The 15,658-nt window shown below is 43.5% G+C and overlaps 1 protein-coding gene across 1 annotated transcript; it reads left to right on the forward strand.

Moving 5' to 3' along the window:
• The first annotated feature begins 943 nt into the window (after window positions 1-943).
• On the forward strand, window positions 944-6,197 carry gpr61 (G protein-coupled receptor 61). Its single transcript, XM_022225481.2, has one exon. The coding sequence runs from the start codon at window positions 1,891-1,893 to the stop codon at window positions 3,316-3,318; it is 1,428 nt and encodes a 475-aa protein (XP_022081173.2). The 5' UTR covers window positions 944-1,890; the 3' UTR covers window positions 3,319-6,197.
• The last annotated feature ends 9,461 nt before the right edge of the window (window positions 6,198-15,658 follow it).

A 15,658-nucleotide genomic window follows, 5' to 3' on the forward strand; every position in this document is an offset into this window, starting at 1 on the left:
ATTTTCCAGTAAAATTGTTCTGGGATAATTCGGCCGCTTTACTTGAGATAGGCCGTGAGGGCGTTGCTAATGATGACTGGTGACGAAAATAATTTTTGTTACCAGTCCTGATTCGCAACGCCCTCATGAGTCTATACCTTTAAAGGGTATCGAAATTTAACGGACGCGGTTGCCTGCGCAACAAATCAATCTTTCACAGCGCAGCTGGTCAAACACGTCGATCAGATGGACTATGTAAAACATAAAAATATACCTGTACAAAATCATAATTAATGTGGCTTGTATATTTCTCGTAGAAAATCAGATGTGTTTTGAAGTGGTACTATACCACGCACAGAGGTCAAACTTTCCGTGGTGATATTGCATTGTGCATCGTTCTACATTTTTAAAAAGGGCCTCCAGTCTTCGAAGTAGTTCTCCTCTTCACAAAGCTAAATGAGCGCCACATTTCCAGGTATTGATCGGTGTTCGCACGAGTTTAGTCGGGGTTATAACGACAAAATGTACGTTATGGCACTTTGGTCCCGATGTCATGTGGTGAACGCTGCGATTTTCAGCACAGGTTTAAATAAGGGATGTGCTTAGCTGGTCTTAAACGTACGTTTAAGGCCGGCTTAGGACAATGGACACGATTGAATTCGTTCTCCTGCATCATGAGCGTTTGTTCTCCTGAGCAAAGTCTTAAAGGTTTCCATCCATAAATACCTGTTTATTCAGAGACTCAAAAGAAGTCAACATGTGGTGGATTTGCAACGATTTTGTTCTCAAATTTTACTTAATTAATTTACCGAACACCCAGGGTTTTTTTATGGTAAAGGCTATTCCTTTTGGAAGTTGTTCAATAGAATCCCCTTCAATGAAACTGGCGTGCGCGTGGCGCGTCGTACGACTTGTGACCAATCAGACCCAGAACATAAAAATATACCTGTACAAAATCATAATTAATGTGGCTTGTATATTTCTCGTAGAAAATCAGATGTGAAAACGTGGTCCGAAAAATGCTGTATCGAAATCCTTGTGCTAAACAGCATCGAGATTTATAACGTTGGCCCGTTTCTTTTGTGATAAATTTCGCATCAAGGAGGAAAGTACAAGCATTTTAGTTTTAGTCCAAACCAATAAGGCCCCATTATTTTGTAACTTGGGGTAAATAATGTCATGCCGGCGCCTGTCGTCGGACACAAATTGCGATGACACCTGCGATAAAAGTGCATCTAATTCATGTCTAATTGTGCCATCAAGTCCAGGATAAGAGACTTCTTGCCGCAGACTTTTGTTTACATAACCGGTGCGGAAGGAGAGAGAGACTGGCAGACACTCAATGTCCCGGCCCTCGAGGACGGCGTGGGAGTACAGAACGGAGCCAATATCAAGGGGGAGGTCAGTGTGTGTACCGTGTGTCTGGTGAATCGACATAAAATGCGCGGGCGAGGGGGGGAATGCGCAGAATACTAAATCAGCAGCTCGCCCCGTGATCAGGTCCCCGGTTCGAAGTGAGTATCTGCCTGCCGAGAAAATCTGCTCTGTTTTCCCCTCTGTCGTTCTGCCCGGGGAGCCATACGAGGAAGCGACGTGCTCAAGGCGACGTGCCTCGGCAGCTACAACTGTTTTACAAGCACGGAGTTTACCTCTCTGCGACCGATAGTGTCACAGCTGAATGCACGACGTGACGCGCGTGCTTTTGATATCTCTGCATTGTTCGGTCGGTGCATCGCTTGCCGATTCCAGTTGGTCACGCGCAAGATCGCGGTCGATCAAAAACAAGAGCTGCGAGCGGGCTGCATCAGCATTTTGGCCTGCCGTCCCCGATGAGGGTTTTTGGAGAAGAAAGTGATGCGTCGACGAACTAAATTTTTACCACAGGTGGTGTGGAGATACTGAAATTATAGCATGAAGGACATCGATAGCATTGTCGAGTCTGCAGCAGCATATTTCTACAGCTCGGCCGGCCATAACATGGCCAACGATACCGAGGACAACGTCGATTTGTCAGCAGGGGAGATCGTCTCTGTCTTGGGGATGATTCTAGTGGATGTTGTTGCCGTGGTTGGTAATCTCCTGGTAATCACCATCATTGCCAAGACGCCACAACTCCGTAATCTCACCCACGGCTTCGTACTAAACCTTTGCATTTTGGACCTGCTGTGCGCTTTCGTCGTGATGCCCATATCTATCTTATCCACCATAACCGTCAATTGGAGACTAGGGGACGCTTACTGCAAAGCCAACGGGTTCTTCAATGCATTTTTTGCCTTCTCCTCGATTCTGACGCTGTCCTTTATCAGTGTGGAAAGGTACTATTCCATCGCCAGCCCCATGGATCACGCGGCGAATATGACACCCACCAAAGGCGTCATCTTGGTGGTGTACGTCTGGCTGCAAAGTGGCCTGCTCGCCCTGCCGCCTCTAGTGGGACTCAACACTTACGAGTACAACCAACACCGGGGCCACTGCACGTTTGTTTGGGGCCACTCTCCGACTCACGTAGCCTACGTGGTGCTGATTGGCAGCGTGTGCTTCTTGCTACCGGCGACGATTCTCGTCGTAACGTACTGTAACGTTTTCCGAGTGGCCCGCCAGGCGGCCCGCCAAGTAAAGCCAAGTTACACGTTCGGCAGCTACGGCGCAACAGCTTCACGGGGTAACGCCGGAATAGGAGCTAGCTCGACCGTATCCAGCATGGTGTCGGGCACCTGCTTGCCGAACGGCACCTCTAGCTCCCCTAGAACCAGCAGTCAAGCACATAGTTCGTCTGACGAGCAGGACAGCTACCAGAGAAGGCCGCCTCAGGTCCAGAACTACGTTGGCAAGAAAAGGCTCTTCTCCCCCAAATCTTTCTTCAATATCACCAGCAGCGACCTGAAAGCCGCCAAGACGATCCTGTTCATTGTGTTGACATTCCTCATTCTGTGGACCCCCTATTTTGCGCTGCACCTCTACGGTGTGTTTGCGGGCCACCAGAGAGGCAACACCCCGGTGTGGGAACGACTGACGACCTGGGTTGCCTACTCCTCGTCGGCCGTCAACCCGATCATTTATGGCGTGCTAAACCGCCAGATTCGGCAAGAGATGGCGGACATATTCCAGAGACTGTGGAACCGTTTTAAGTGCTACCGGCAGCCCGAGGCGGCTCTGGACGACGCGATGGACCCTGGAGGGGCTGAAGACTTCTTCCAGTTCTTGGAGCGGACTAGCATGTTCACCAAGTCCACCTCTGTCACCTCGGGCCTAAACACCAAGGCAGAGAACGGTAAAGACGAAACCGTCCGGATACCTGGGCAGATTCCAGAAATATCGGAAGGTGATCCCACTCAGTAAACCAGGCCGTGGTATGGGAAAGCCATACCCCCCCCAAAAAAACCACGCAAATCTTACCTTATTCTGAAATTGTCTTCAACTTAAAGAGGATGGTTGCCCGACTCGTTGTTTACCTGTTTCACAAATAGGCAAATTCACCCAACTGTCCACCACACAACTCAGCAAAGATGTTAAAAACGCAACTCTTGACGCTGGAATCCCTCCTCCCCGTTGAAAAAAATCGTGACACAGCCGGCATTGAACCATTGTCGCTTAAACTTTTATTGTCGTAACCACACCGGCCAGACCAGTTGGTTCAAACGGTCAGTGCATGGTAAGTTTGGACGTAGTATAGCTGAAAGTCCTTTGTCCATTAAGTAAAGCGCACACCTTTATGCACACCAGTACTGGCCAAGCACACACCCACCTTTAATATACATAGCCACATCACATTTTCAGCACTGCCATTAAAACGTTTAACATGATCTGATAACATTGAATTTCGAATGCAAAGAATTTAATCACCATACAAAGTTTATCAGTTCTTGTTATAAACGAGTCAGTGAATCGCTCTCCTAGAATGTTAATAGAACTCGTTCATTTCGGTTTTCAGATGAAAATGAGTCAAATCTGGGTCACAGATTGTCAGAAAACTGTTAAGAAACTCATTGGCATATTGTTCATGAGAAGATCCTATTTCAGCTTGAAAGCAGGCGCGTGACTTGCGAGAGTTTTACTTGCTCGTGGCGAAACGGAATTTTTGTCCCTTTTAATGCATTTTCATGTCCCAATTTTGCTTTTTGAAATCCCTGTCCAATTGCAATCTACAATTTTTCACCCTTCCGGTCAAAAGCATCTTCTTGAGAGCTACAATTTGACTTTTACCCACCTTCTACAGATCTATTCTGCTAGTTTGAAAATGATCCTTCCCAACCAGTTTTTAACGTGATCGTTGCCCAACTTCATTTTCCAGGATAAATCCTAATCCTAAATCCTCCAGAAATCCCCATGGTAATATCCCCCAGTCTTTTTAGCAACCTTGAAATTCCTACAAAGGCTAATATCAAAACTCAGATTCTGAAGGAGTGTTGAAATTTCCATAAAAATGTTCAAGTTGCGTTTTCTCAATAAATCAACACGACTGCGAGCTATGAAGAGACATCTAAGACGAGTAATTGTGTCGTAACTGACGCAGGGGCGATCCAGGGAGCCAACAGGGGCCATGCCCAACGTAAAACAGGCGTCTTTTGAAAAAGTATAAAAGAAAGGCATTTTTTCATTCCCTTCTTTCAAGAAACGAGTAAAAAGCCACAGAATGTAGCCCCATTCCCAGAAAGGTCATCAGAAAAGGTTGAATGAAAATAAATCAAATTTTTTTGCCCTCCCCCCACAAAAAGACGTTTAACCCCCCCCCAATGGCTTCTAGATCCGCCATGCATTAAATTAAGATACGGTTGGTGCGTGAAAACCCGTCCTGTCACTGGCTGTCGTTATCCAGGGTGTACAAGTCCTGGCGAAGTAGTTAATTGCGAATGATTTAACGTTTAGCATCCTCCTTTTGGATACCTAATATTATTCAGACTATCAATCAAATGTCATTTATGGCTGGGCTTATGACGATGCACGCTAATCCATATTAAATGGAAGTTGAGAATCATTTTTAAAAAAATGGTAGCGTACTTTTCAGAATGGGAAGTAACAATGTAACATTCGGTTCCGACTGACGTGCACCAGAGTCACGAGGGAACCAAATCATTCCTGAGATTTGAATCAAGTACATTAAGAAGGTTCGACGCAGAAACAGGGGCGACCGCTTTCCCAAGAGGTGGAGAAATCGATTGCTGCAGTCGCTCGGAAAGACGACAGAACGCTTTCGTTGCAGACGCAGCTCTCTTTCTTGTGCTGAACTCAGTGCCAATTTATGTAAATGTAAGACAAGAAGGAAATTTGACCTCGAGAGTCCCACATTTCCACCGGCATCCGTGCTGTGAGGGATTATGTGGCAAACAATCGTGAATATAGCCCCTGTGAATCATGCAAGGATGTAAATTGAGCCGTGACATACTGATATATTGACAGAAATGGACTGACACATAAGTGGCTTGTAGGCAGTCACTTTGATCCAAAAGGTAAAGTTCACGATACATCTTCATACAGCCCGTCCTTTTTATTCTTTGTCACAAAGAATTATTGCGTTTCATCAGAATGGACAAAATTTTGCCTGTCAGTCAAATGATGTTTACAAATTTTGCAATGAGTGATGACGTAAGGAGAAGTGGCATGGATACGTTTGTCTAAAATTAAAATCAATTTGGACTGACTCAGTCGCCTTTAATACCATTGGTTCTGCGGTACTCTGAGTACGCCGGTCTGAAGTGTGTGTGAGACGTGTTTATAAGGATTCCTGATGAGTATCGAATGTAATCTACTCGTAATTAATAATCTAATTCGACGCTATCAACCTCCGGGGCCAATTTGATAGAGCTGCGGTCACAAACGTACGATAAGCACTGAAAATATTTTTTTCCTTTTTTTTTGCGAAAACAGACATATGCTAGTGTGTCATGGTCATTCAATCTATTTTTTTGTAACTGGCCCCCAGACTGGCTTTTGCTCTGGAAAAGAAGACTTGTGCAACATTTTCTGCTCGGCAGCTCTATTGAATTGCGCCCGTGCAGAAGAAAGTTAAATGGCTCTCTGAAAGGCCTTTCACGCGGTAGTAAATGGTCAGAATAAGCTGAATATTTAGGTCCATATCTCACCTATTATCTCGTCAAATTTACTGAAGAAGAAAATGTAACCGACTGTAGATGTAAATATGTTATATTTATTGAATATTTCAATCGATCGAAAACTGCCAAACCAAATAAATGCAAGTTTAACAATGCTGTAGATAATCATCCACCTCATCTCCCTGTGTGTTGAATGATTGTTTGTTTCGTGTGCAGCCATTGGACTGGAGGAACTATTGGAGAAGCTGAACATTACGCCGGCCCTGACTGGCGAGAATTTGGATGACAAATCTCCAGTGGTCGCATTTCAAATGCAAGCTGGCCAACAACACACGATTTAGCCTGTTAAATCGATACCATCGGGACATACTTCGATTGATCTTCTGAGGAAAACGATCGTTCAAGGGCTAAATCGGTCGCGAACCAGTTTTGACTGGTAACCCCGCAGTGTGCAGCGCGCATGCGTCTTCCAGAGACGAGTGTCTGCGTCGTGGCTGTGAGTATACTTCTTGAGCTGAGATGCGCTTCTGGTAATCTGGCGTGCGAATCTTCATTTAACACATAAATCGGCCCAGTGTCCATAGGCTGAGTTGGTGCGTAATTAAGCTTAGTTCTATCAATACAAACGAGGCCACATGTTCAAACTGAACTTGAAATCAATAATATTTTTTCTACGAGCTCTCATCCAGGGGCGTCTTAGAGTGGTCGGGAGTCTGAAGGGACATTGGAACTGCTTTTTTTTTTGGATACCCTCATTATGCTGAGCAGGCGTACATAAGATAAGAGCGTGTAGCGACAATGGTACCGTTTCTTTTACTTGAAGGCCAAAAGACACAGTCCCGATTCAATTGCTGGTTGGAGCACTGCTTGCGCAGTATAGTGAAATGCGAATTAAAATGAAGTCAATGAAGGACCGAAATCCAGCATTAATCCTGCATGTCTCCGACGGAAGCTTCCGTCAAAGCCCGAGCGAAGTCGAGTGTTGGTATCTTCTGGCGTTTTGGCTGAGCCTCGATATTCGGTACAAACGCGCGCGATGAAGACAAATCTACACAGTTGTGCATAGCACGCTGCTACATTTGTCACTGACATCGATGCATTGTCTGATGCTGGTATTTTTATGACATGTATACGTCTGCAAGAATGTTGGGGAAGGGGCTCAATTGTTTCACTGTAAACCTTTCTTGCTAATTTCATTATTGGACTGCAATGTGGCTGATGAAAACCCGTGAATTTTTAACGAAGAAAAAGTCAGACAGGTGAAATTAATTCATCAATTATAGATGCTATCATTGTGTTTCCGGTAAGGAGGCTATTTTTAGCCTGCGCCCCATTAAATCGCTTTAAATTGCCACTTTGTGCGTAGAACACGCAATAAAGGTAATAAGTGTTCGTGCTGTTTATGATTAGTGGAGGGAAATTTGCGGCATAACCGACCGATAATGCTCATTAATCATCGCCAGAATCGTCATTTAGAGCAATTTAACTGGTCACGTCTGCGATGAGCTGTTTGCGAAACGTTGGTCAAGTACAGTTGCTGAACGGCAGATTCGGTGTGTAGGATTTAAAATGCATGAAGCCTAAGGGGGCGCACCTTTGTGCGCCAAATAGCAAGACAACTGCAAAAGAATGGGCATTTGCAACCAAACAAAAGACCCTTTGACAAGAGGAAAATTGAATCCCGAGTGTTCTACGTGCTTTCATTTGCAGTGCTCCTCCGAATCGATGAAAGGGCCATTCCAACGAATTCACGATAGGCCTACTTCAGGGAATGTACTTCTTTGCATATTTTATTATATTCTCCTAAATTAAAAGTGCACGGACATCAAAAGTACACATTCGAAGACTTTTGCTTCTACTCTGAAAGGAACCAGGAAATAGAGTATTTTTTATAAATTTTACTAAAAACCCTAGAAATTGCATCTTTGGGATTCAATTAACCTGATTTTAATTTTTTTGTTTTGCAATTTTAACCCATATTTTGATGCTTTTTTGTTTTATGCTAATACTATTCGCATATTCATGAGCAGAACTATGATGTCATCAAGGCACTGAATCTCAATGTTGCACTGATTTGTGCACAGAAAAAGTCTAGATTTTTTTAACCGCTGCTATAGCAGATTTTATTTTCTTTGGCAATTTATTGCTGTGTACATATATGGCAAAAATCCTGAAAAAATCTCTCACAAAAATGTTCCCAGATAACAAATTTGGAATTCACAATTTGAACATGAAAACATGCAATCTGAACCATGTCTTCCTAGATTTACATCAAATCAAAAGCGCCCTCACTTGTTCAGAAATGCTTGGTCAATTCTTAATGTTTGAAAAAGTGCACCGTTCAGTTCACGTAACTCAAAACAGATGTCAAACAGTCTTTATACATGGAAGACGTGTGCAGAGATACACAAAAATGACTCTAAACATTCATTTCCTGGTTCCTTTAAAGAGTTCACCACATTCTACAGACCTGCAACCCGTGAGGGTTCAACCTGATTGATATTCAGCGGAATAAATAAATAAGAGTAAAAAATAAATTCCAAATGCATGGAATCTGGATCTAAGGTTTGTTTTCCGGGGGGGGGGGACACTGAGCAGCAACCTGGCAGGGTATCAAGGCCAGAGGGGTCGATTCCAAAGTATTTTCAAGCAAATGGTTCATTGATTTTATCCCTCTTTCCTATTACTTTCACCTTTTCTTTTCTCACATTTTTTAAATTTTTCAATTTTTCTGGTTCCCTCGTGCACTTTCTCTTCCGCAATGCCCTTGTCCAGATGAAAATATCTAACAAACTAAAATTACAAAAGAAAGGTATTTTACTAGAAAAAAGAATAAAGCTACATCACTCCAAAGCCTTATTCAAAGGCATTTATACACGACTGTTATATACATATACTTTCATTACGGTCTATGCCGTGTTTGCTCGATAAGGAGCTGATGTCGACATTGTGTGTTTGATTATTGCGTGGGTTTAGAATCAAATTTAACTGAAAAAGCTACGTTGCTTTAAGCTCCATTCCAACGGCGTGCTGTGCCGTTATCTTACCAGCTGTTTACCCAACCTATATTTATATTATATTTTGGGAGCATTCTGTCACTATTGAGTTTCACTTAATTTTGTCTTATATTAACTAGGAAATGATTCACAGAATAAAACTGGATAAATAAAAGAATAAATTGTAGAGAGCTTATGCAGTCTGCCGACCGGAATGACAAAGTGGCCTTGTGCATGTACTACACGGTAATCTAAAACTTGAATTCGGGTGTATGTTGAAGTTTCTATTCAGGTTAAATCTTTCCTATAGGGACAAAATTTGTTCGGCAAAACAGGAAAAATAATGTTGAAAGAAGATTCTGAGCCGCGCGGTACCGAAATGATGTCAGTCAACCAAAGGAGGAATTCAAATAATTATTATTTGTTTACAGCCTCTTAACTCATCGGGATAGTCGTTTCTCCACACAATTGGAGTCTCCTCCAGCGTCGCGTCGGTCAATATATCAGCTGCCTTCACTTTGAGACAAATTTCCTTTCAACTATCGGTCAAATGCCACCCAAAGTTACCAGCAGTCGAGACAACCTCGCGCAAAAATTTGCCAAACACACCTTGCAACACTTTCTAAACCACCTTTTTAATAGAGTATTTTCCCTGATACCGTGTGGGAATGGCACAGGCACATGAAGTGGTTGATAAATTGACATCAGTGCAGTATATTTAACAACGCTGTAAGAAGATGACAATCATTACCTTAATTAGATCTAATGTAATGAGATAGCTGTCATGACGCAGTAGCACACTGACTTCGTGCGCTGAGTACACAAAGCGACCTTTAGTTACAGAATCCATGTACGCAGACTGGAAAATGCTACTTTTTCTGAAACGCGGCGACCAGCGTATTGTTTTTGGAAACCACAATTCTATGTCGCCTGAAAGCTATATCCTCCCCAAAACAGCTTGTCAGCATCGATTTTCTGCCTCTGAAGTCATTCCACGGTTGTCAGATGAAGACAGAATACATTAAGTTCAACTGCCTGTCGCGCGCTCTCGTCTGTAATGGCGCGTATACTTTTCAATTGGCAGACTTCAAGTGTTTTCGCAAAGGGCTGCCAGTTCGACTGTTTACGGCTGATACCGGAGGCTATTCGCCGACCTCAACCCTCCCCCCCCCGCGAGCTTTGGTGATGTTTTGTCGTGTCCACCAGGGCCATTCAGTTCTTGGGTTCTCGACAATCATGACGGACGTGGGAGTAGACCGCCGACCTCTTCATCCAAAGTGCTGATTCTTGAGGAAAATACTTAACCGACATTTTAGCGTGTACATATTTCCAAGTTCGGTCAAATCGATCGCACGTTGACATGCTGGCTAAGGTAGACTTCAACGAGATACAAGTAATAAGCCTTTTGCGAGTTAAATTTGAAAAAAAACTTGTACACTGATTTCTTTAAATTCGCGTGAACATAACGATTGGAATTCTCCATACTAAAGCCACTGTTGCTATACCTCGTGATTTGGGGCAAGCTTTCCCTTAGTTACATAAGAGACGCCTTGCAACAATACACTGTTCTCAATGGAAAAGAAGGGCACAAAGGAACCAGTCCATTCCAGAGATGGTGGTCGCTAAGCAAAAGCTTGCCCCGAATCACGAGGTAAAGCAACAGTGTCTTTAGTCTGGGGAATTCAAATTGTTACATTTATGTGCAATCAGATAACTCTGTGTACCAGATTTTATTCAAATTTAACTCTCAATTGGCTTATTCAAGGCACTATTCCATCGCGTGAGCATCCCCAGATTTGACTTCTAGTCATTTGGATAAACAAGTCTTGCGTATGGGCACCAACTAAATTGACGAGAACTTCTTGCAGGGTTTCTACAACAAAGAGCCCGAAATAAAAAGTCGGAATAGAATTCACCACGCTCCACGTTGCGTGCCACAATTCATCTTCTTTTTTGATTGGAGAGAAAAAAGGTCCAATGGTAGAGCCTGGTCACCATCATCCCACGCGGGCACACATTTCCCGTGTTAATCAAAATCAAACTGACAACGCTCTTTTTTCTTTTCCGGGTAACTCATTTATTTCTCTTTCTTCAGTTCACATTCACACAACACAAGATACACTAGATTTGCTCTGAACATTATTAAAAGTAGATATGGAAAAGTAATCACAAAAAGTTGGTGTCGCGGTAACCTCACTCTTGGAAAAGTCTAGAGTATAAGTCCCACTTTGAACTAAATCTTCGATTATCACTGTTTGCAATTGATAAATGTTTTTCACAGAGATGGTACAGCCTAACCTCCTTTTTAAAAACTATGATAGAGGGGAGCCTATTGTTCATCTTCGCTTTATAGATATGGAATCTAGCACATAGAAGTATTAAGTATTACATATAATGTAACATTAATATTACCAAATAGCATGCATAGTCTGATTGTCCAAGTGCAAACTTATACATGTTTTCTCCTTAATCAACGAAACTAAAGAGGACCAGAAGTTTCCTGAATAAGTACAGCTACAGAAAAGATAAATTAGGCATTCTTCCTCAGTTGTACACAAAGTACAAGTGTTGGAACCAGGCTTGTATGTGTTGGACCAACGCTCTTTTATACCTGACATATTGCACATGATCGAGAATCGTAACCTCTAAATTAGCATTCGTTTGTGTCGTCGTCTCCCGTACTCCGGTTGAAGTTTTCTTAACAACGATGCCTATCGAAGTTTCTCTTATTGCCTGTACCGTTGGCAAAGTTTACAGAAAGTTCACTCTTGATTGCTACCGGGTTTGGCTTCAAAATACATGTACATTTGCCCCATAAGTGTCAAAGTGTTTTACTATTTGATGTGGTGATATATAGCTGTGTGACATGTGACTTCGTGAATTATTCGTTCACCTTTGTACTGATGGCCAGCCATGGGCAAGTTCAATACTGGCGTTTCACAATAGTGCGCCACCAAGAGATTGCAACGCGTTGACCAATCACAAATGCGCAAATTAGTCGACCCAATGCGCGTTCAGAAAGGGTCGACAAATTTTGCGCGCTGCGGTGGCGCACTATTGTGAATCGCCCCTATTGGCGACCGTTTGTCAACCACTGGTCGGTTTTACCTGGTGTCCGTTGAAGGCTACCAGTCCGAATTGACCATTAGTTGACAAAATGATCCGTCGTCGAACTTGCTCCTGGTTTGCCAACCGCTGGTGGGCGAAACTACGACGGTGACACTGCAAGGGAAATTAATACTTGCGTGCTACGCCTTTACACCCTGGGTCGATCTGCATCACAAGACAGAGAGCAGCAATCATCGGGGGACAGAATCCGCAGGGAGATCGACTCGTGGCGAACAGCGTCCCGGGGGGACAGGACCACGCCACAATGACTGCAACGGCAGACAGGCTACATTCTGTGAACCTGGCTTGGTGACCTGCTGGGCGTAGGCGAATAGAATTGGAGCGGGCTCTCTCCTCATCACTAGCGCGCGGTACAAGGCCGTGGAGAAAACACATTATTTCGAAGAACAAATTGACCGCTGATTGGAAATAAATATCTAATGGCTCTTGGAGATGTTTTGGACGCCAGGGGCACTTGTTTTTGTGATGGTCTTTTTTTCAGTCGAACACCGCGACTATGTTTGTTAATTACCGACAATTGATAGTTTTGCGAGCTTTCAAAAGTACTGATATTTCTACTTTTGGGTAGAATATATGAAATGACCCGTCTTTAATTCAGATTTCTTATTGGTCACAATGAGGTTAATCATTAATTTGCTTATTGCCATTCCAGTCCGTTTACCAAAAAAAACCCCCGACTTTGCCTCGCTTTCGACGTGGCTTTCGACGGGTTCGATTCCTGACTCGGTCCACGTGTGGATAGGGTTTTCAGTCCCTACCTGATTCCGTGGGTTTTACCTCGAATATTCCCCTAAACCCACCTCTAAAACGGTTACTGTTTCTCGTGCTAGTCTCCTCTCTCCAGATGTGAGTCATTTGGAGGCTGCCTATGAGGCACTCTTGTATGCCTTCGACTCTCATTGTAAGTAAGTAGCGGCTGGATGAATTTCACATAGATGTATGCGTTGCAGCAGTAGCCGAAGCCGTGTTTGGAACGGCCTTCTATACGGCTATCAATTTTCAGCGTGTCTCCGCGTATTTCTAATGGAGATTTAGACCTAGCCATAGACAATAGATTCAGATACAACGTAGGTCTTAATTCAGACGAGGCCTCTTTGACGCGAAGTTGTAACGGAAACTGGAGCATCGGAGAGTAACTACAGGTCTTCACGTATATTATGTACACGCATAGATTCTGTGCGCAGTGGCTCAGTGCGAAAAGGTTGAATTTAATTGAGACCGGTTCATCAGACGGCAACCACGAAAAGTGAGGCAAACTTGGACGTCATGCCACTGCTACGCTGCAACGAATTTCGCTTGAGTTCAAAATGTGCTCAATTTTTGCGAATTCGAAGCCTGAAAATTTAACCTGACGTCGCAAAATTGCGTTCGTGTTTGCTTTCTTGCCTAGTATATAAACCGGCTTTCGGCTTACCATTTTACTTTGACACTGATGTGATGTTTTCAAACTGTGAGAGAATTATAAGAAATTCCTTTTGATAGAGAATGCAGCAAACAAAGTGGATTTTAGAGAAGAAACCTCTTTGATAACACCCCAACGTGAGATAGTCAATGAGCAAACAAGGTGACAACTGGAGGCGAATTATCTGTCTGGCCGACGGCTAACTGTCGACTCGAATAACCCTCAGTTGCGCTCATCAGATACCTCTGCTGGGGGGACACGAGACGATGAGAAAAGGCAAAATGTGGAGGCGTTTGGGGAGTTCATACTGAATTCTAGGAGGTGTGAATGAGGAGGAATTATTTGACAGACAGAAGTGCGAGGGTCGGCAACGTGAGACATTGAGGCTTCGTGCCGGCGCGCGGCCGTGAAGGGGCCTCGTGTAGGTCGAGTTCCGGCCCGCTGCATGAGTAAAACGAACAATCAACGGCGCTGGCATTAGCAGAAAGATTGAGGTGGCTAGTCACATCTCCAGACAGGGGCGACCCTTATTCCGTTCATATTACATTCTGTTTTAATTCTTTTAATATATGTTTTCTTAATCCATTTTGGTTATCGGTGGTTGGGCGGGTGGAGGTGTGGTAACATCGCTCCACGGACGCTGCATTTTGTTCAGTCAGGCCAATTGGGGTCTGTCATGGAAGCGATAATGGTGAGATTTATCCAGGTGATGGGATAAATGTTTGGAACCGTCTGAAATCTACGTGTGGGCGTCTACTCGGGGCAAGGTGGGGATGGCGTTCGTCGTTAACATGGGCGACCGTGCGACTAATGTAATTGCAAAGTTTAAGATGTGACTGATCTGATGTGGGCTATGATGTAAAGAGGCTTTGCGTGGTAGCCATCTTGCATGGCAGTTCTTTTGCTCCACAGGGAAACCTCTTTTGTGTATTCCCTGTGGAAGGAAACCACTGGAAGTACCAGAGTTACCAATGAACAGTCTGGTTAGTGGTCCCATGCCTTATGGTTTGGACGGTTGGGTGGTGACTGGTCAATTATATGTTAATCATGTACAATGTCCAACATTCGAGGGTTACATGCGTTTTTATCGCCCGTTCACTTGATCGTTTTAGGCCAATGAAAATACAGGTTTTACTGACGGCGTGACGCCTTGATCTGTGAGATGATTCCGTCCATTGCTCAGCGTTGACTATCTACGCACATCAGCATGAACATAAAAGCTGGACTCCCGGCCCAAGCCGTTAATTAAGTAACTCTTCGGCTGAGTGCACAACTATTTTTTTCAATTCACGTGCACAGTGCATGCTTATGACGACATTTGACGCAAACTATGGGACAGAAGCTGTGCTGGTCATTGTTATACTGGGATCTCAGGAATTCTTTTCAGACATCGGGGATGGGGGGATGTGTTAGTAACATTAGGCTGGAGTGTGTATGGGATTGGACATGTTGGAGGGTACCCCTCTGTCCCATTTCGTGCCTGGTATATTTAAAGTCACGCCACAGTCACACACGTACGCAAAGACATGCAGTCTCAGCACCGTCAATGGATCGTAGGGTGCACAAACTGCAGGGTGCATAAGGATTTATGATTATGTGCAAGTGAGCTGCGGAAATATGCTAGTAAGATTCAAGTAAACAAATGCTATCAATATGACTGTACGGAGTTTGGGGCATTTTACACCACTAACAAGCACGTTTATCGAGCGGCTGATGTGGGAACCATTCCCACTGCCTCTTCAAATGAAGACCATGTTTGCAGCTTTGGAGTTACGTGCTTACTCATCAAAATCCCACGGCCACCGAAGGAAATTGTTTCGTTCGGTAAAAACATGCAGTTGGAATATCATCCGGAAAATATTCATAGGTAAGTTTTTGAACGATTAATCTGTTCTGTGTAATTATACATGAATTGTCGTTGGAAAAATTGTTTAATAAGGGAGGAAGAGTTAAAACTTGAGTTTTAACTGAAGGCGAATTGACTAAATGCGAATTTTAATAAGAAAAACACTAAAGAAATAATAAAAATTATATGTTACAATTAATATTTAAACATAAATAAGTAAAATGACGAAAAAAGATGAAATAAAATTTAAAATAAG

Source organism: Acanthaster planci, linkage group LG04, assembly GCF_054643075.1.
Source record: "Acanthaster planci isolate LZ-2023a linkage group LG04, COTS_SCS, whole genome shotgun sequence".
In the NCBI taxonomy this organism is placed as follows: Eukaryota; Metazoa; Echinodermata; class Asteroidea; order Valvatida; family Acanthasteridae; genus Acanthaster; species Acanthaster planci.